Below are 19,693 nucleotides of genomic sequence, written 5' to 3'. Positions count from 1 at the left end.
ATATATTTGGTCATTTCTTTACATGCGCAAAGTCTTGTCTTAGGTATTGCACAGGGTAGAGAGACCAGTGAAATATGGATACTGCTCTTTTTTTTTCTTTTTTTCTTTTTATTGAGGTTATTGGTACAATCTAGGTATACAATACATTTACATTCATTGGGATTCTGTACCTTTACATAATAGGTCTTGATTCTCATTTTTCCCCTTGTCCCTGCCCTCCCTTCACCCCCTCCTCCCCTCCCCATTTACAAACACTTTGGATACTGCTCTTAATCAAATAGGTAAGATTTTCCTAAAAGTGTATAATCATAATATGTACTATAAGCATAAATGTCAAAAGCACTGAGAAAGTATAATGGGGATTCTGAAAAGAGAAATACCAAATCAATCTCTTTTGGGACAGGATTTCTACAGTGAGTAACACAAGGAACGTTGGAGATGGGCATTTCTATTGGGAAGGGGCCCTGAGGTACAATGTTGTGGTTAAGACCATAGTTTCCAGAAATACATGGTCTGGGTTTGAATTTAACTTTGCTACTCTATAGCTTGGTGGATTCTGACAAATTACTTAAACTGTCCAGGTCTCTATTTTCTTTTTTTTGTAAAGTATTTTAAAATATGAGAACCAAAGACATTTATTAATGAAGAATACTCAGGACAGTGCCCAGCAAGTGTTTGCTGTTTTTATTATTGAGAAAATAACAAAAGTAGAGTCTACAGAAGTTAGAAAGAATTAAACCTGTTGAGTAGAAGCAGTCCGGTTGGATTTAAATATACTCTTCTTCCTGCATCTCTTCTGAACCCCAACTAGACACAAATACTAGCGAAGTGCCTGGCACACAGGGAGTATTAGGAACTCTTCACCCCTGCTATCCCCCTTCCCTTTGTCTTCTCTTCATAGTTCTGGTCTGTGCTTCTCTGGCCTGTATTATAATTACACAAGTAGTTATACTTAATTGAGGTAGGTATAAGTAACAAGGTAGGTAATACAATAAACATTTACAGGGGAAGATTAGCGCCTAAAATCAGTCGAAGCGGTACTACAAAGGCACTAACTGCCAACCACGCTGGTACAAAATGCCAAACTGAGAAGCCAATTTCCAGCTTCAGAGTAACACCCCTTCTCAGGAGCTTTAGCTCAAAGGCACTTCCATGCCCTTTCAACAGTTCACTGATGCTAAAAACCAGCAATAGCTAATAAAAAGTTCAATCTAAGTCTTACTTATTTGTTTTAAACGAGTGTTGAGTAATATATGTAAGTGTTGGGCAATACATATAAAAACACTTTTAATGCTAAAGTAAAACACGTTACTAATATTTGGACCAAATTTAGTTATTTTGTTGTATAAACACTGTAAAATAAAATAAGCTCCAGTTTAATATGATTTTTCTAACTGAAAAATCTACAAGACATTTATGTTTTTAAACTGAAGATGAACAAAAAAAATACTCAATTCAAATGTTTAAACCTATCTTTTTTTTTTGTAGTATGGGTACTGTTATGACAGCTAGAAACTTTTCTCATTCAGTTCCGAAGAAGTTAAAATCAGAAAATGGTATCATGGAGTTTTAATTTTAAAGCTAACACTCCAATATTGAGTTCCCATCAAAGTGGCACTGCAGTCTTTCCATTAAACTAATAACTCTGGCAGAACAGGACCCTCACAGCCAGTCTTACCATGTTAGGGAAACACTTGACCATCTTTTGATTCTCTCAGAATCCTATTGCTGTTTGTTATCCAAGTAACCAGGAGGAAAATATTTAAACTACTCAGAGCTGTCATGCTGATACATTTTCCAGTCTGAATTCTTTCTTGGGCCACATTACAGCTACTGATCATGTGTCAGATTTACTTGAAACACATCCAGGCCACAATATGTAGCAAGTAAACATCTACTCTTCAATAACTCTTCATCTCTATCCAGACTATCACTCAAGTCATCAAGATTTTTCAGTTTTTCCCTCAAAATGCTTCCTTATCACCAGATATTTCTCAAAGACTAATAATAGGAAAAATTTACCAAATGCCCAGACATAAATAATGGAAAATGCTATGAAAGGATACTCTGGAAGATACGTGTTTCCTTTTCAGAGTTTTTGTTTTGTTTTGTTTTGTTTAGACAGGGTCTTATTATGTAGTTCAGGTTGGCCTTGAACTCACTACAGCCCAGGCTGAACTCATGGTGACCCTCCTGCCTCTGCCTCCCAGGAATCATTGGTGTGCACCACCACGCCCCGCTTTTTCAGAGTATTTTAAAAGCTGAGTAAATTCTATCTTTCTGGGATGTTTTAGGCTAGTTTTTCAGTACCTGGGGAGGAAGTGAATGACTTGCCAAATCAGGCAATATTTTAAGCATTTGATAAGATAATCCAATGTTGGCAAAACCGGAGAAAAACAAGCATCCTCACACTCTTTTGTTGGTAACACACATTGATATAATCTTCTTGAACAAAATTCAGCAATCTCTACCAATCTTTAAACATACTATCCATTGATGCAGTTAGTCTACTGTTTAGAATTAATTCTATAAATACATTTGTAAATGTATAGAAAGATACAATGATGCTTACTGAAGCATCACCATAGTAATAAATTTGATACAATATATGTTTTTATAGATAGGTGAATAACTGGTAAATTTCTTAAAATTAGAATGCTACGTAGGCATTGAAAAGAATAAAGAATATTTGTACAGAAATTTTTTAAGATGAAAGTGAAAAAAGCAGTTTACATGTGATAAATACACACACACACACACACACACACACACATCCAGAAGTTATAAGCCCATATGTATTTGTAAAAGTGTAATATTTTGTGAAAAACACAAAAGAAATATTAATATGGATTGACTGAGAAAAACCAAGGGTAAAAAAAGAAAAGAAAGTGCTAAATATAAAAAATTTGTCACCTAGCTATAAAATTAAAAAGCACATGATAACCATCTGGAGAACTATTTGGCTGTTTCTTATAAAATTAAACATATATATGTCCTATAACCCAGCAATTCCACTCCTAGTTATTAACCCGAGAAATAAAGACTTATTTCAGCAAGGAGACTTGCACAAAAATATTTATAGTAGCACAAAAGTATTTACAGTAGTTTCATTCATAACAGCCTCAACTAGGAAACAATTCAAACACTCATCAACAGGAGCCTGGATAAACAAACTGCTGTATTTCAACAGTGGAATACACAATAAATACGTGGCAAGAAGAAAGAACGAAGTGCTGATAAGAGAAAAACTTGGATGACCCTTACATTATGCTGGTGAGAGAAGACAGACTCAAGAGTACATGCACTCACTGTAACATTCTGCTACCTATACTCACTGTCCAGCTCCACTTAAACAAAGTTCTAGGGTCAGCAAAACTAATCCATTGTGATGAAAGTCAAAAAGTCTTAGCCTGGGAGTGGTGGAAAGTGGGAGAGGAATGTTTAAGGAAGGCAGAGGATTGACAGAAATAGGATAGAATGTTCTGCAGTAATGGAGATGTGCTATATCTTGTTTTGACTGGTTGTTAGCTGCACGTATACAAATATCAAAACAAAGAATCTATTTCAAGTGTACAATTCAATGGTTTTATTAGTATGTTCGCAGATATGCACAACCATCACCACAGTCAATTTTGGGGGATTTTCACTTCCTTAGAAGGGAACTCCATTCCTTCTCCTATTATTTGTATGTCCTCCAGTCCTAAGAAATCACCAATCTTCTCTCTTTCTCTGTGGATTTGCCTTCTCTGGACATCTTGTTAAAACAGAATAAAAAAATATACGGTGTGTTGTGACTGCTTTCTTTCACTTAGCAAAATGTTTTCGAGGGGGCCAGGGATTTAGCTTAGTGGTTCCACCACCTGCCTTGCAAGTATGAGGACTTGAGTTCGATCCCTGGTACCCCACCAAAAAAAAAAATGTTTTCAAGGTTCACCTATGTTGTAGCGTATTTTATTATTCAGTATTTTATTCCTCTTCTGGCTGAAGAGTATTCCATGGTATGACTATACCAAATTTCATTTGTCTGCCCATCACTTGATGAGAGACATCTGGGTTATTTCCACTTTTTAGCTATTGCAAATAATGCTGATACAAATATCTAGGCACAATTTTTTGTGAGAACTACATATTTACTTTTGAAAACCATATCTCAGATTTAAGGATATTGATAGGAAAATTACATTGTTACTTTACAGTATTATTTCTGAATATTTCAATGAATAGAAGGACAAAAATATCTCAGAATGGCACATCATTTCCCAACATATTATAACAAGAACATGCTGTTTCAAAGGAGAAAAAAGTTTTATGCCGATAAAAACAACTATATCATATTCATCTCCTTATGAAACAGAGATCTCCTCTGCAGTAAACAAGGAGCTATCCTGTGACTTTTTAAGGCTTCCATCACTGTGCCACAGAAATATCTATTATCATTCTGACTTTTCTATGTCCCATTAGCAACAAGAATCAATATTGAAGGATGACTTAATTATTTTTTGGTATTCCTTTAGTACATCAGTATCAATCCCAAATATATTGAGCTTCTGAGAATTTGAGAATTAGGTGTACAAATAAGAAATACATTGGTTTTGTTTGGCTGACTCCTCTCTCTCTTGCCTTCAGTTCCTTTCCTTTCCCTCCCTCCCTCCTTTCCTTCCTTCCTGTAATACTGAGCTACATACCAGCCTTTATAAAATTTTTTATATTTTGAGACAGTCTTGCTAAGTTGCCACGGCTGGGAGCAAACTTGTGATCTTAATTCTTTTTTTTTTTTTAAGTTAAGAAAACAATTTAGTCTATTTACCAAAGGAAGAAAGTTTAAAAATAATATCTGTGTGGTATTGGGCACTCCATTTACACACAGATCTGATGCCTTGTGGCTGTCACAGTAGAAGGAAAAATATTTTCTATACAAATTAAACAATGTTCCTTTTCTGAAATAGTTATGAATTATTTTCCATACTGATACAAGCAAGCGTATTACTGTGGGCCCAAAACAGAAAGCTAGCCTAATGATCCGTTAGGATTTTCTTTTGTAGAAATGATGAAAAAGAATACTAAAAATTACTGTGTTCCTACTGTCTTTGGGGTACTCTGCTAATAGTTTACGTACACGTATTTTCTCATTGAACCTACAGAACAGCCTTACATAATAGGGACTGAGCCTCATCTTACAAGTAAGGAAACTAGGATTGATTAGCAAAGCTATGTACAAAGAGCTGAAGAAGTTAGGATCAAACGCAAGACTCCATTCATGCAGAACATATAAGTAAATTCCAGTACATCCCTCCTTTACATCACTTTCCATTCATAGAATGGTGCACCTTTCTTAAAAGAGCACCTGCACTACTACTGCCGTTTTCTCATTTCTAATTCTGAATCCCATGAGTTTCCATGAAAAACACAACTGCTGCAGCTTTCACAATGACTCTGCAACAGCCAGACCCAAAAGATTCTTTTTCTCTGTAACATTTCTGTCCTCTTTACTTTTCAAATGCTCTTCTTCATTGGCTAACTGGGCTTTCCTTCTTAGTATTCTTAAATGGCTCTTTTCTTCCCGCTACACCTTTATTTTTTATATCCACTAAAACCTACATGATTATTGTTGCTCTTCATTCTGGATTTCTTTTCAACTCTAGCATTTCTATTTGGTTCTTTTCTGGAATTTCTATCCAGACACTAACATTCCCTACTTTGGTAAAACGTTTACAAACTTTCTTTCAGTTCTCTATATATATTTCCTTTTAGTTCACTGACTGTGCTAAAAATAAAGCCTTCGTCTAATAATCCAGTATTGTGGCTTCCTCAAGGATAGTTTCTACTGACTGCTTTTTAACCTTGGTGTAGCGACCACAGTTTCTTTGCATGTCTCATAGTTTTTTGTTGCAAATTGGACATTTAAAGAAATATATTGTGGCATTCTAAAAGTCAATCAGATTATCTCCCCTTTCCATCATTTGTTCCTATTGCTGTTTAGTGACTCTTCCAAACTAATTCTGTAGTCTGTATTTTTTGTCACACATGACCACCTACTGTCACATATGATCAGTCTATTCTTTGCCACATATTACTACCTATTTCTATTTTGTAATTTTCTTTGCAGTTAACTTAGTGATCAGATACTGCCTGGATAGAGATTTCCTCAAACACTTGGAACTAACAGTCTCCTGGTCTTGGCCCAGGCTCTGTGTCCATGTGTGTGTTTGGATCAAACCCACCATGCAGTTTACCAAACTTATCTTACCTTCCTCCTGTGTAGAGCCTAAGGTTAATCAGAGGTGAGGTCTTTCCTGGTGTGCACATAGCCCTGGCCATGCACAAAGTGCTATGTATGCGCTTGGCCTTCCAGATTTCCCAGAATGCATCAGATCTTTTCAAAGCCCCTATGGACATCTCATTCCCCAGCTTTTCCTTTTAAGCCTTTTGATTAGTTGTTTGTTGATCCTAACTGACACCACAGGTTTTGTTTGGCTGACTCCTTCTCTCTCTCCCCTTCCTTTCCTTTCCCTCCCTGCACTTTTTTTTTGTTTTTTTGATACTGGTCTCACTATGTAGTTGAGACTGACCTGGAACTCACTATGTAGCCCAGGCTGGTCTCCAACTCTCAGCGATCCTCCTGCCTCAGCGTCTCACATGCTGGGATTACAGGCATGCACCACACACCTGATTCGTAGCTGTACTGTTAAACAGCTATTGCTTTGGGGGAACATACTTTGTATTGAGTTTTCAGTCACATTAAAAGAGAGACTTTTCAAGTAGAGTTTACCAGGAAACTGCCTGGCAGAACAAATAATGAGAATTTTCTGAAAATGGGTCTTTGAAAAAGCTTCAACTCCATTTAGACTCTTTCTAAACTGACTAAGCTGTCTACTTCCATCATGACTGGGTTTTTAGGTTGCTGTAAAGCCATGAAATTAATATAAGCCAACTGCCACAAAACGTGCTGTTTTTACAGTGATTCAAGGCTCTTTTGCTGTTGTTTTAAATAGATACAGGTTGTGGTAATAAATTGTTGGATAATTTCCAGTTATGAAAATAGTTGATTTTTAAAAAATATTTTTATTGGTACATTTTAGATACACAATACAGTTACTTCATCATTGGGATCTTGTATCTTTATATGATGTATCTTGGATCTTACTTTTATCCCCATTCCCCTAGCCTGCCTTTCCCCCTCCACCCTTCTCTATTTACAAAAACTTTGTTTCCATTTTTTTCCTTTTCTCTTATTTTCTCTTCCCTTTTTACCTTCCTCTACCCCTCCCATTTGCCCAATACCTTTAGACCTTTTCTTCCTATTACAAAATATCAATTATACATTTGAAAATAGTTGATCTTGATAATTGTTGCCAGTGTTGTTGGCACCTTTATAAAGATTTTCAATAATGTTATTTTGCCGCTCCCATTTATAACACTCTCATCTTTCTCATTTAAAGTTTTTTAAAAAATACTAGATTGTTTAACATAAGTAATAGTAATAGCACACTGTGAGGTTTATAGTCTATTTGGAGGTAAATGTATGACAAAAACAACACAAGAAAAGAAGGGACAAACAGAAATAAGGTGCTGTCAAGTCTCACATTATCAGTCAGGTGGTGTAACACTACTTGAAGGGACAGAGGTTAGTGAAGGATGCACACTACATACCATTGAGCAGCACTCTAAAAAGTGTTTAAAGTAGTAATTTAAAAGAATAGAGAAAATGCAATACTAAAAAATAGCCAATTAAATTTTTTAAATGGCATTAAAAAAAAGAGAAAGAAAAGAACCAAGGAGATGAAGCAACACAGCTTCCTTCTCCTTTCCCTTTTTATTCCTTCCAGTCTACAAGCCTATTGGCCGGTGATACCCACACCCAAGGTGAGTCTTCCCTCTTCAGTAAATCCATCATCCATACCAAGAATTATGCTGAGCCCATCAGTGAACTAATCCAGTACCACATATCCATGACTCAGTTACTCTCAAAAGCCCCCGCTATGAGGGCAAGAAGCTTTGCGAGAGGATGATCTAAATATACACGTATGTAACAGCTGGGAATCAGGAAGAAAATGACGGAAAAAATGAGAAGCTACAGAGAGGTTGGAAAGATGGTTCACAATGCAGAGAAAAGAAGGAAACAATTCATACTGTCTTCCCAGCTCTCCCAGCTCATGGGTAGGGGAACCACACTTCCAAGAAGCAAGGTAAGAGCATCAGGCTGGGAAATCCAAAGAGAAGAGGCAGCAGAACCTGCCATTTTGTGAACCTCAAAAATAACACAGGGTTTTTGCTGTAAGTGAACTCCTTCCACATGGTAGGCAACAGCCAGAGACAGATTCAAGCATGGGCACTTGCCATATCATCAAAACAATAATCAAGCACCATATGAGGAAAGGGTTGATTATTTAAATTTGGGATTCAGAACAACTAAAAACCAACTTCATTCAGGGCTACCAATGTTACCCTCCCATAGTGACTGGATGGGAAAAAGGCATGGGAGACAGCCATGAACAGGGAGCGGGCTACAAAGAGATGCCCTGAGAAGTTCAAACTGAGGCTGAGAAGGACATGGGCCCCACCCCATGATGAGAAGCCAGGATCAGCTTGAGTTGCACTCAGAAACAGTTGGATCTGAAAGTACCTACAGGGATTAAGTACTTAAACCCTTGCTCTGCTGCCTAAATCCAGCACAGATCTGTGGTCAACTGCCTTCCCTACCTTCCAATATGAGCAAGAGCTCATCTCAGCATGGAGATTGCCACAGCCTTGGGTAGACAGAGGGGCCTCAGAAATGGGAGAGCACCTCATAAATGTACAGGCCAGGGCTGGGGATTTAGTTCAGTGGTTCCACCGCCTGCCTCGCAAGTGCAAGGTCCCAAGTTCAATCCCGGTTTAAAAAAAAAAGCAGACAACAAATGTACAAGCCATTTGGCTAGGAGGAGAAAACTGGGAATTGCTGGACTTCAAAATTGGATTTCAGAAGACCATTCATTCTAGAGAAATAAAGCACTTCAAGAAATTCAGGACCACAAAACCAGGACAACAAAATATTCTCAAGGATATCCTAGAAATAAACAATGAAACCAATAATGCCAAAAAATGTAATAGAATGAATACACCAGTCGGGTGAGCTATTAAGCCAAAATGAGGCAGGCAGGAGGTGGGAAATCAGCATCAGGAAAATGATTCAATGACAAGAATAAGTCAATAACTTTTATTAATAACTCTCAATGTAAGCAATCTCAATTTTTCAATCAAAAAACACAGATTGGCAAGAGAAAACCCAATGATACAAGAAACAAATTTTGGGGGATGGGGTTTTGAGGCAGGGGCTCCCTTTGTAGCCCAGCCTGGCCTTGAACTCTCAGCAATCCTCCTGCCTCAGCCTCCCAAGAGCTGGGATTATAGGTATGCACCACCCTGCCCAGCTTACATGAAATAAATTTAACCTCAAAAGAAATACACCGATTAAAAGTCAAAGGATAGAAAACAACATTCTATGCAACAGGAACCCATAAAAAATCAGGAGTAGCTATCCTAATTTTAGGTAAGGTAGACTTAAAGGCAAAACTAATTAGAAGAGGCAAAGAATTTTGATTAAGAATATTGATTAAGGGAACAATTCAACAGGAAAAAAATAACAATTATAAATATATATATATATCAAATACTGGCATACCCAACTTCATAAAAAAAAAACACTACACAACATTAAAAAAATCAGATAAATACTACCACAATTATAATAGGGCACCTCAAACCCCTACTTCCCAGACAGATCAACTAGGCAAAAAAAAATCAACATTGAAATATCAGAGTTGAACCAAGCCTTTGAACAAATGGACTTAATAGATATCTACAGAGTGTTACATCCAACAACAACAGAATATACATTCTTCTCTGCAGCACATGGGACTTCCTTCAAAATAGACCACATGCTAGCCCATACATCATGCTTAAGTAAGTGCAAAATAATTAAATTTATCATATGTATATTATCACATCATAGCACAATTAAACTAGAAATCAAGAATAAAAGAAAACAGAACATGCAAACACATGGAAATTAAACAATACACTAATAAATAATCAGTGAGTCACAGAAGAAATCAAGGAAGAAATTAGTTCCTAGAATCAAATGATAATGCCAGTACAACATATCAAAACCTATAGGAAACAATGAACACAGAGGGAAGTTTATATCTGTGAATGCCTATATATTAAAAAAAAAAAGAGTAAGCCCAGATAAATAAACTAATCATGCACTCAAATTCCTATAAAAACAAGAACAATCAAAATAAAGACCAGAGCAGAAATCAATGAAATTCAAACTCAAAAAATAATACAATGAATAAATGAATCAAACAGCTAGTTCTTTGAAAGAATACACAGAATAGACAAACCACTAGCCAATCTTACCAAGAAAAAAGAAAAGATCCAAATCAATGCAATTAGAAATATAAAAGGCAAAATCATAACAAATTGCTGAAATACAGAAGATTATTAGTAACTACTTTGAGAAACTGTAATAGAATTCAGAAGAAACCAATAGATTCCTAGATACCTATGAACTACCTAAAGTGAGCCAAGTAGACATAAAAACCCCAAATAATCCAATACCAGGCAATGAAATTGAAGAATTAAAAAAAAACTACCAAGAGTCAGAGATTTAGTTCAGTGGCACTGAACCTGCCTTGCAAGCACAAGGTCCCAAGTTTGATCCCTGGTACCAGGAAAAAAAAAGCCTAGGTCTTGATGGATTCACTTCTGAATTGTACAAGAATTATAAGGAAGACCCAATACCAATACTCCTCAAACTCTTTAATGAAATTAAAAAGAAAAGTGTATTCCAGTCATTCCTGGAAGCCAATATTACTCTGGTTCCAAAATCAGAAAAAAAAAATTCAAAGAAAAGGAGAATTATAGGCCAATCTCCCCCACCCCCTCTCTCTCTCTCTTTCCACTTTTCTTTTTTGGTACCAGGAATCAAACCCAGGGCCTCACACTTGCTGGGCAGAAACTGCACCACTGAGCTACATCCCTGGCCTGGTCAATCTCTTTAATAGATATAAGATGGAAAATCTTCAGTGAGATACTGGCAAATAGAATGTAACAAATCATCAAAAAGATGACCAAGTATGATACATTCCAGGAATGCAGGAATGGTTCAACATATGCAAATCAATAAGTATAATACATCACATAAAAAAGCAAAGCCAAAAATCATGACTGTCTCAACTGATGCAGAAAAAGCCTTTAACAAAATCCAACATCCATTCATGACAAAACCCTGAAGAATATAGGTATATAAGGATGTTACCTCAATCTGATAAAAGCCATTTAGGACAAACCAATGGTTAACATCATATTAAATGGGAAAGAAGCTAAAAACTTTCCCTTTAACGTCAGACACAAGATAATGATATTCACTACCACCACTACTGTTCAATATAGTTCTTAAAACATTAGCCACAGCAATAAGGCAAGAGAAAGAAATTAAAAGGATATGAATAGAAAAGGTAGAAGTCAAATTATCACCATTTGCATATGAAATGATCTTCTAAATAGATCATTAAACAGAAGACCAAACAATGTCTCCAAAAGTCTCCTAGAATTAATAGCATAGCAGGATAAATGTAAATTCAGTAGCATAGCAGGATAAAATTCAACACACAAAAATCAATAGCATTCCTTTACACTAATAATAATCAACTCAGTGAGAAAACAATTGGGGAAACAACACCTTTCACAATAGCATTAAAAAAATAAATAAATACGGGCCAGGGATTTAGCTCAGCAGTTCGGTGTCCTGCCTTGCAAGCACAAGGACTCAAGTTCGATCCCCAATACCAAACAAACAAATAAACACCTAGGGATGAACCTAACCAAGGAAATAAAAGACCTCTACAAGGAAAAAACAGTAATCTGACATCAGAAAAGATGGAAAGATATATTGTGTTCCTAGATAGGAAGAACAAATATGGCCAAAATGGCCACACTTCCAAAACTGATAAATTTAATGCAATCCCAATCAAAATACCAGTAGAATTCCTCACAGAACTAGAGAAAACAATCCTAAAATTCATTAAAAATCCAGAAAAGACCCAGAATAGTCCTCGCAACAAGAACAAGGCAGGAAGAATCACAATTCTGGACTTCAAGTTATACTACAAATCTACAGTGATATAAACAGCATGGTGTTAGCCCAAAAAAAGACAGACATGCGGATAATATGAAATAAAATAGAGGATGCAGAAACACTCCAGGCACACTTAGCTACCTGGTCTTTCACAAAGGAGTTGAAAGCTTACACTGAAGGAATGACAGCCTGTTTAACAAATGGTACTGGGAAAACTGGCTATCCATATCCAGAAGACTGAAGCTAAACCAAAATCTCTTAGCACTTATGAAGCTAAAGACAAAACGGATCAAAGGATTGTAAAACAGAAACAATCTGCTAGAAAGTAAAACAGACACAACTCTCTCTTTTCCAGTTTTTTGAGACAGGGTCTCTTGCTAGGTAGTTCAGACTGGCCTTGGAGTCACTACATAGCCCAGGCTGGCTTCAAACTCCCAGCAACCCTCTTGTCTCAGGCTCTTGAGTGCTGCGATTACAGGTGTGCACCCCACATCACGCTCCAAAATAGACGCAACTCTGGGAGACACAGGCATAGGCAAGAATTTTCTGAACAGGACCCCAATCACAAGTGATAACACCTAGAATCAACAAATGGGATCATTTCAAATTAAAAAGCTTCTGCACAGTAAAGAAAGTAGAGTGAAGAGACAACAGAATAGGAAAACAATTTCACCATCCATTCTTCAGACAGAGGATTAATATCTAAAATATATAAAGAGGATATGTCATGTGCAGACACAAATTCCCTACAATGAATGTTATCATTGTGTATGTCTAAAATGTGCCAATAGTGCTGGGCATGGTGGCACACGCCTGTAATCCCAGCACTCGGGAGGCTGAGGCAGGAAGAATGCTGTGAGTTCGAGACCAGCCTAGGCTACATAGTGAGTTCCAGGTCAGTCTCAACTACATAGTGAGATCATGTCTCAAAAAAAAAAAAAAAAAAAAACCAAAAAGTAAAATAATATGTACCAATAAATGTTTTGCTTAACAAAGTAAAATCAAATATAAAAACTCAAAAATTGACCCCCAAAATAAAAGACCCAATCAAAAAGAGTTAAAGTCATACTATTACAGCAATACATGCACACCCATGTTTATAGCAGCATAATTCACAATAGCTAAATCTTGGAAGCAGCCTATGTATGCACCCATCAACAGAAGAATGGATAAATAAAATGTGGTGTTTACCTACAATGGAGTACCACTCTGTCATAAAGAAGGATAAACACGTTATTTGTAGGGAGATGGGTGCACTTTGAGACTTCAACATTGTGAAATTAAATCAGACACTTAAATAGAAGATTAAATAGAGCATGATTTCTCTTATATGAGAAAATCAAAATATAAATAAGAGCAAATAAAAGATAATAGGAAAAGGAGGAAGAGTGGGAAGGGAGGATAGGAGAAAATGAACCTGGGAGGGAAAGGAAGAGAAAGTGGAATAAAAAATTAAGATGTATTATGTACATGTACCAAATCCTCATGGTGAATGTCAACACTATGTAATGCAAACATGCAGTAATTTAAAAGAACCAGCAGCTAATAAGTTCAGAGAACACAGACTTACATTCAAGGCAAGGACTAAACCACACTATTATGGCAAAAATGACAAAAGCTTATAAGATCTGTGAGTAGCATTACCTGTAGCTCCCAGTGGGTGCCCCTTGGCAAGCAATCCACCACTAGGATTTATGACCCACTTTCCTCCATAAGTATTATCTCCTCTATCAACCAGCATTCCACCTTGTCCTATAGAATGAAAAATAATATTCCCAAGTATTAAAAATAATATTGGAACAAATTGAGTATTTTTAATTTATCTATATAGACAAGAATTTCTCAGGATTTTTTTGGACACAGATGGAACCCAAGGTGCTCTACTGATGAACTACAGCCCTATTCATTCATCTACCCATCTATCCATCTATTCATCTATCTACCTATCTGTTATTTATTTCTGAGTCAGGGTCTCATTAAATTGCCAAGGCTGGGATCCAACTTGCAATCCTGCTGCCTGAGCCTAAGGGCTACGATTTCAGCCATGCATCACTACTTAAAGTAAACATTTCTTTTCTTTTCTTTTTTCCCAGTACTGGGGATTGAAATCAGGACCTTGTGCTTGTGAGGCAGGTGCAGTGCCACTGAGCTAAATCCCCAGCCCAAGAACAAATATTTCTTAACAGCTTAACAACAATTTAGCACAAGCATTTCTTTTTTTTGGGGGGGTACCAGGGATTGAATTTGGGTCCTTGTGCTTGCAAGGCAGGCCACCAAACTGCTGAGCTAAATCCCCGGCCCAGCCACAAGCATTTCTTAAAGTTAAAAAATATGTATTAGGTGGGCTGGGGATTTAGCTCAGTGGTTCCGCCGCCTGCCTCTCAAGTGCAAGGACCCAAGTTCAATCCCCAGTACCAAAAATAAATAAATTTTTAAAAATAAAAATAAATCGAGAACTTATAAATAATATAAAAACTAGTAGCAATCACACACCTATTTACACAAGCGGAAAAACAAACCAACTATTTGTATAAAAATATGTATTAGGCAAGAGGCTGATCTTTTCAGCTATATCTTATATTTTAAAAGCTTCTATTCAGGCCAGGGATTTAGCTCAGTGGTTCTGCCGCCTGCCTCGCAAGCACAAAGACCCAAGTTCAATCCCCGGTACCAAAAAAACAAACAATAAAAGCTTCTATTCATTCCTACAAGATTTCTAACTTACAAAATTGCTCCAAAAATACACTAAGATTCAAGAGCCAAAAGAAAGGACCTGAAATGGACACAAAATTATACAATATTGTAACTAAAATAATTATAGGAGATTTAAAATTCTTACTTTTCCCAGACATATTCACTTATCTCCATTGTCAACTGTACTGCTGTAGGGTATACAAATACTTGATTAACAGGGAAAAGCAAGAAAAAGGGGCACTTTCATAAAATTTAGGGAAATGGCTGAAAACGTGTTGAACTACAAAAGTGAAAGAAAAACATTACTTCATGTGCCTGGCAGTTAAGCATTCCACCAATATCCTGGTCACTGTTTCAGGTGGTGAAGAAGTAAATGAAAGTATATGCATTGTATAAAATATCTTTCTGGATGATACTTCTGATAAAGTAATAAATAGGCACCCAGTGCAATGATAATGGCGGTGGTAATGTCATACAGGAGTACTTATGTATATCAAGTTTCATTCTAATTGTTTTGCATGTTTATATAATTTAACCTCAAGCTATTATTCCAATTTTCCAGATGAGTAAACAGCCAAGGCAAGAATAAGAAACAAAAAACGAAGGGTGTCCTCTACTGGTAAAATCAAATGAACTTGTCACAGAATTTAGATAACCAACATTCCTAAATTGGCTTTAAATCTAGGTTGTAGATTTTAAAACATATACATATTGCTATGGCATTCTTACGTTTTGGTTTGTTTGCAACAGAACTTACTACACAGCCCCAATGGTCACGTGCATTCCACTTATTATTCATGCTTTCAAAACTGCTAAACATTGTTACTGCACCAAGTCAGAGCAGGCAAAATACAAACTAACACAATTGGAAATACTCACACCTGTAATACCAGCAGTCTAGGAGGCTGAAGCAGAAGGCTCATAAGTGTGAACCCAGCCTGGGCAACTCAGTGACTCAGTAAGACCCTAACTCAAAAATTAAAAATTTAAAAAAGGGCTGAGGATGCAACTTGGGGTTCAATCCACAGAACCACATAAAAAGCAAAGGAAAATACTCAGGCTGCTGGGTGTAGTGTTATATCCTTTCTAAAACTGAAGAGTACGTTGTGTTCCTAACTGGCACAATATAAATTATTTTTATACTCTGTTACTTGGTGTTCATGATTCCAAACTACGCGGTCTAAGAAAGTCCACTAAAACTGCTTACACACACTTCGCTCACTGGCAGAGCCAAGGAGGAGGGAAAGGCAATTCATTAATTTTTCCGTTTAATGATCAAAGTGAAGCTCTCAGTGAAATGTAACCAACGATCTGCCTGCCTCAAACATACTACCTTCCGGACAGAGTCCAAGAGCCTCATAAGTAAGGAGTTCATTTGAAGAAAAGCAGTCGTGAAGTTCTATTACATCAATGTCACTTGGTCCCAGGCCAGATTTCTCATAGCATCTTCTGGCAGCTTCTTTAGTCATATCGTAGCCAACCTGTAACCAAAACCATATATAAATACAGGGCACCAAAGTGGCCTTTAAGTAAAGTAGAATGAGATTAATATATGCAAAAATGTAACAATTTAAAAAACCAAACATATTGAAATCTCATTTAACTATTACACAGAAAGTCCAAATAAATTAATATCCAGGAGAGAGAATGTACCAATTAAACTGTGTACTATAAAGTACAGAAGTTTAAATAAGGTATTGACAGAACTATATGAAAGGATTCAAAATTTCTTAGATCATATTGTGTGCTAAGTTAAGAACACTCTGTCAAATCACAATGGATAATTGTGGTAAATTGAACATTTTGTTGACAAACACATCATTCTAAGTGAGATATACTAAAAACACGAAGGAACTTCTATATAAAAATACACAATTTTCTTTTAGAAAATCATACAGGATTCAAGCCATTTTTACAAAGTCCGTGCTCTTAAGTCTTCTTTGGTCTCATATAACAGAAGAACATGCAAACTTACATTTTCTTCAAGAAATAAAACTAGAATAACAGAGAATGTACAATAAACAGAAAACTTGAATACAAGGTTCATCTCTGCCAAAACCTAACTATGTGATCTTAGGTGAATTGTAAGGCCATTTTCAAATTCACAACACTGTAAGATCATTTTTTAAATTTTAATTTGCCATATAACCTACCTGTGGGGGAGAAGAGATTCTTTAAATTCAATTAATTCTAAGTCTCAATTCTCTTTTTAACTTTCTCCATTTTGCACAAAATCTTTAATCAGGATTTTACAATTACTAATAATTATTAACACATTAATTGTATAAATTAATGTGAAAGTTATATACATACATATGTTACGCCAGGATCATTTTCACTTTCCCTTCTGCCCAATCTTGCCCTCTGCTCCCTATCCCCTTACTCCCATTTCCTTTCTTTCTTGAAAGTCTTTTTTCTACTTTCAGGTCATCTTTTTCTTCTTTTTCACATATGAGAGGTAACATGATATTTGAATTTCTGTGTCTGGATTATTTCACTTAACATGATATCCTTCAGTTCCATTATTTTCCTGAAAATACAGTGATTTCATTCTTATTTATGACTCAATAATGCTGTGATAAATTTTTAATCCATTCATTTGTTAACAGGCATCTAGGCTGATTCCATATCTTAGCCATTGTAAATAATGCTGCAAATAGCATGGGTATGCAAGTGTTTTATCTCTCGCTTATGCTGATTTCATTTCCTTTGGATATATAACCAGAAGTGGATAGGTGGGTCACGTAGTATTGCTACTTTAAATTTTTTGAGTAATTTCCATCTCTTTTCCATAGCGGCTATACTAATTTATATCCCTACCAAGAGTGTACAAGGCTCTCCCTTTTTCTCTGGAGTTTCACCAGTATTAACAGCCACTGTGACTGAGGTGAAAGGGAATCTCGACATTACTGGGCATTGTACCTGATTTTTAATTTTTAAAATTTTATTAGTACATGTTTTCAATTCATGCAGTTTACAATCATCTTGTGGTGTGGCTACATGTACATATTACAGCCTGTTTTTCTTTTTCATCCCCTTCCCTCCCCTCCACTCCCCTCTCCAGTTCCCTTTTCCCCTTTTTCGAACTTGTTGATATTATTTGTCTTAGCTCACGCTATGGCACAGTTTACATAAATTGGGGTTACTAGGTTCCTGTACGCGGCACATCTCCATTCTTCTCAATTCCCTCCCCTCCCCTCCCCTCTCCCTTTGCCCTTGTTCCCTTGGACCACTTCCCTGTTGCAAGAGATCCATCCCTTTGTCTCTATCCATTTTTTTATTATTTTCTTTATTTGTACTTTGCCTCTCTGAAATGAGACACCATGCTGTATTTAAGCTTGTGTGACTGCTTTATTTCCCCCAGCATATTTTCCAGGTTCATCTATTTTCCTACAAATGTCTCAAATGTCATTTTTTATAGCAGAGTGGTATTCCATTATATATAAATACCACACTTTCTTCAGTCATCTGTTGATGTGTATACAGGTTGCTTCCAGGATTTAGCTACTACGAATTATGCTGCTATAAATACTGTTATGCATGTATCGCTGCAGTATGATGACTTAAGCACTTTGGGGAACTAGCAGAAGGATAGGTGGGTCATATGGAATTTCTAATTTCAGTTTTTTGAGAAATCGCCACATGATTTCCATAATGGTTGTACTAATTTGCATTCCTACAAGCAATGCAGGAGGGTGCTTTTTTCTCTCCAGCCACACCAGCATTTGTTACTGTTTGGTTTCCTAATGGATGCCATTCTTTCTGAAGATGCAATCTTAAGGTTTTAATATGCATTTCTCTAATGGCCAAGGATTTTTTAACATTTTTCATATATTTGTTGACCATTTGTATTTCTTCCAGCCCATTTCTTGATTGGATCTTTAATTTTAGGTGGTTTAGGGTTTTTTTTAAGTCCTTTCTATATTCTAGATATCGGTCCCTCTCACTAAGGAGTAGCTGCAAAAATTTTTCCTTCTGCAGGTTGTCTCTTCACTCTACTGATTGATTCTTTGCTGTACAGCTTTTAGTTCTATATAATCCCATTTGTTGATTCTTGCTGTGTTGAGGTTGAGGTTCTGTTTAGAAATTCTTTTCCTACACCTATGTCTTTGTTTTTCTTCTAGAAGGTTTAATGTTTCTGTCTTAATGTTTAGATCTTTGATCCAGTTTTATTTTAATTTAGTATATGGTGAGAGATAAGGGTCCAGTTTCATTCTTCTACAAAGAGATAACGAGTTTTCCCAGTACCACTTGTTGTATCGACTGTTTTTCCTCCAACGTATGTTTTTTGACTCTTTGTCAAAGATCACTTTGGTTCCTCTCCAAGCCACTGTCCTCCAGACTCTAGACACTTTGTCCTGGATAAGCTGAGGTGCTAGCACTCACTGCTCCACCATCTTATTTATCCACGCCCCCAACTGTACTTGTTTTGAGAAGTGTTTGTTCACATCATTTGCCCATTTGATTGGATTGCTTGTTCTTTTGCTAAATTTTCTAGTTCTTTATATATTCTGGATATTAATCCTTTGGCAAACATTATCTCTCATTCTGTACATTGTCTCTTCACTCTTCTGATTGTTTCCTTTGTTGTTGAGAAGCTTTTTAATTTGTCATAATCAGATTTGTTGATTATTGCTTTTATTTCCTGAGCTACTAAAATCCTACATAGTACATCACACAGCAATGTACAGCACAGGTAATGTTTCCCATTTTTGTTTTTGTTTTTTCTAATAGTTTCCAATTTTCAGGTCCTACATTAAGGCCTGTGATCCATTTTTAGTTGATTTTGTATAGGGGGAGATATAGGGCTCTACTTAGGTATACGGTTGTTTCTATCATTTTGTTAATCTCATTCTGGTTGTCTTGAAATGGGGGGCA

General features: G+C 36.4%; 1 protein-coding gene across 2 annotated transcripts in view; it reads right to left on the bottom strand.

Annotated features, from left to right (window-relative positions):
* Scp2 (sterol carrier protein 2) overlaps positions 1-19,693 on the bottom strand; it is a 107,991-nt gene that overhangs the window by 33,370 nt on the left and 54,928 nt on the right. Inside the window, exons 10-12 of one of the 2 annotated variants that reach the window (XM_010610351.3) lie at positions 16,149-16,296; positions 13,766-13,873; positions 733-923 (exon numbers count right to left, since the gene is read on the bottom strand). In XM_010610351.3, the coding sequence (XP_010608653.1) occupies positions 850-923; positions 13,766-13,873; positions 16,149-16,296 (330 nt within the window). In that variant the 3' untranslated portion in view covers positions 733-849. Of the gene's footprint in view, positions 1-732; positions 924-13,765; positions 13,874-16,148; positions 16,297-19,693 lie in introns of those variants that run through there. The other variant, XM_010610350.2, reaches the window with a different exon arrangement.

The sequence above is a fragment of the Fukomys damarensis genome, unplaced genomic scaffold (assembly GCF_012274545.1).
Source record: "Fukomys damarensis isolate Sample0158 unplaced genomic scaffold, DMR_v1.0_HiC HiC_scaffold_23, whole genome shotgun sequence".
In the NCBI taxonomy this organism is placed as follows: domain Eukaryota; kingdom Metazoa; phylum Chordata; class Mammalia; order Rodentia; family Bathyergidae; genus Fukomys; species Fukomys damarensis.
The sequence above is the reverse complement of the archived record's forward strand: the minus strand, read 5'-3'. Positions and strand labels throughout refer to the sequence as shown.